We start from the raw sequence: 2,500 nt of genomic DNA, 5'->3' as shown, positions 1-2,500 counted from the left end.
AACGTGGAGAAAGCTCTGCGTCTCTTCAGTCAGTTGCTGAACAACAAGATGTTCCTGCTGACCTTCATCCACACGCTGGAGGCTCAGAGGTCGTTCTCCATGAGGGACCGAGGGAACGTGGCCTCGCTGCTGATGGCGGCTCTGCAGGTACCCGCTGGTGACATCACACAGCTGATCAATACATGTTAACACACAGCCATGAGGAGCTGAGGTCACGTGGATAATATTTCTTCAGTCTGATTTAAATGGTTCTGACTGAAGATCCCAGGTTCACCTGACAGTCGAGTTACAAGTGAAATCCTGTTATTCAGCAGCTACTTGTGGAGTCCATGCAGCAGCTGAAGGGCTCAGACTGTTAAACTGATGTAATCATCTGTAACGAACAATGTTTTTCATCATAAACTAGTTAAAAAAGAGGAGGTTTGAGTCTGACCTGCTGTAGCTGTTTCACCTGTGTGCAGGTGTTATCAGCTGTGACAGCAGGTAAACATGAGTCCTCTGACACCTGTGTCTTCAGGGTCGTATGGAGTACGCTACTGTGGTGTTAAAACAGCTGCTGGCCGACCTGATCGAGAAGAACCTGGAGAACAGGAACCATCCCAAACTGCTGCTGAGGAGGTCAGTACGTCCACAGACAGGGACCAGAATGACCTGGACTGAACTCAGCAGGACAAACACCTGACCTCTGACCTTTAACCCCTGGTGTGTGTGTGTGTGTGTGTGTGTGTGTGTTCAGGACGGAGTCTGTTGCTGAGAAGATGCTGACAAACTGGTTCACCTTCCTGCTGCATCGATTCCTCAAGGTAGCCTCATCATCCCTCCTTCCTTCCTTCCTCGTCTCTCTAATTGACCTTGTTAAGCTCTTCCTCTTCAGTCTGACTGCGACCAATCAGATCGGGCTGCTGTTGATTTATTCATGGGAAATGAAGGGGATTGGTTAAATCCTGCTGCTGATGAGTTTTCAGGATTAAACTGTTTTAATGAAGGATTCAGATCTGACCTGGAGGACTGACTGTCTGTCTGTCTGTCTGTCTGTCTCTGTCTACCTGTCTGTCTGTCAGGAGTGTGCAGGTGAGCCTCTCTTCATGCTGTACTGTGCCATAAAGCAGCAGATGGAGAAAGGGCCGATCGACGCCATCACCGGAGAAGCTCGTTACTCTCTGAGCGAAGACAAACTCATCAGACAGCAGATCGACTACAAACAGCTGGTAACACACACACACACACACACACACACACACACACACACACACACACACACACACACACACACAGTAGTGTAAATGACATGTTTGGTCTCTGTGAACCTGCAGCTGTTTGAACTGATCCAACCATTGAACCAGTAACACAACATCACCAGACTCCCTTAACAAATGTGGTGATTTTAAGAGTTGTTGAGTTAAAACAAACTCTCTAACGTAGTGAAACTCTGTCTCTGACAGACTCTGAATCATTGTCTCCTTCTTGTAACCTCAGCATTAAATGAAAACAGTCAGTTGTTTGTTTCCTTGTAGAAAGTGTCAGTTTGTGGCAGCATGGCTGTACCAGCCTGTCTGCTTCTGTGTCTAAAGTGCTAAAGTCTTACCTGCCAACATTTAGCAGCTGTTTGAACACTGTTTACACTGATTTCACCATTTACACTCAATTTATGAAAGAAGAAACATTTTGTGGAGGCCGTCCATCCGTTCAATCTCGGTTCGCCTCGGTTTCTTTATTCCACTGAGGATAGTGATTATTATTATAATTATGCCTCTTCCTGGTTTGGTTGTGTCATGGCAGACAACACACACACACACACACACACACACACACACACACACACACACTGACACAGTGTAATAAAGTTCAGACAGATGACTCTCTCAATTCAATTCAAAGGAGCTTTATTGGCATGAAAGTTTAACAACAATGTTGCCAAAGCATCAAAACACAACTTGTCCAACACTCGGACAGAACACAACAAATAACAACACAAACACAACACCAAGATTGATTTACATTAATCATCTCTCTCTCCCTCTCTCTCTCTCTCTCTCTCTCTCTCGCTCAGACTCTGATGTGTATCCCTCCGGAGGGCGAGGCAGGGACGGAGGTGCCGGTGAAGGTGTTGAACTGCGACACAGTGACTCAGGTCAAAGACAAGCTGCTGGACGCCGTCTATAAAGGGATCCCGTTCTCTCAGAGACCTCAGGCCGACGACATGGACCTCGGTAACTGTTCACATCACACACACGACTGTCGGGGACTATTTTCAGCGGCGGATAAATCTAAATATACTACAGTGTGTGAGAGCATTGTGAGCTCATCAGTTAATGAAGACGTCGGCAGTGTGCGAGCTCGACTGAAGCATCAAGTGGTTCAGTCTGCTGCTGCTACAGCGTCTGTGCTGTCAGAGCCACAGGTGTTCACCACGGCGTCCTCACCTGCTGACGACCACCCGCTGTCAAACATTAACCAGCTCTTTATTCTGAGTTTGAGGCGGACTCGGCAGGTGTGAGTT

At 47.2% G+C, this 2,500-nt stretch overlaps 1 protein-coding gene across 1 annotated transcript in view; it reads left to right on the top strand.

Moving 5' to 3' along the window:
- LOC311254167 (plexin A3-like) overlaps nt 1–2,491 on the top strand; it is a gene marked incomplete at both ends in the record, with an annotated part of 16,765 nt that extends 14,274 nt beyond the window's left edge. Inside the window, 6 exons of the mRNA XM_084384565.1 lie at nt 1–147; nt 518–618; nt 737–803; nt 1,062–1,208; nt 2,051–2,210; nt 2,310–2,491. The exon at nt 1–147 is cut by the window's left edge and continues 9 nt beyond it. Of these exons, the coding sequence (XP_084240691.1) occupies nt 1–147; nt 518–618; nt 737–803; nt 1,062–1,208; nt 2,051–2,210; nt 2,310–2,491 (804 nt within the window). The remainder of the gene's footprint in view (nt 148–517; nt 619–736; nt 804–1,061; nt 1,209–2,050; nt 2,211–2,309) is intronic.
- Nucleotides 2,492–2,500: the final 9 nt, after the last annotated feature.

The sequence above is a fragment of the Pagrus pagrus genome (assembly GCF_965226575.1).
Source record: "Pagrus pagrus genome assembly, contig: HAP1_SCAFFOLD_511, whole genome shotgun sequence".
Classification (NCBI taxonomy): domain Eukaryota; kingdom Metazoa; phylum Chordata; class Actinopteri; order Spariformes; family Sparidae; genus Pagrus; species Pagrus pagrus.
Note: the sequence above shows the minus strand (reverse complement) of the source record. Positions and strands in the feature narration are given on the sequence as shown.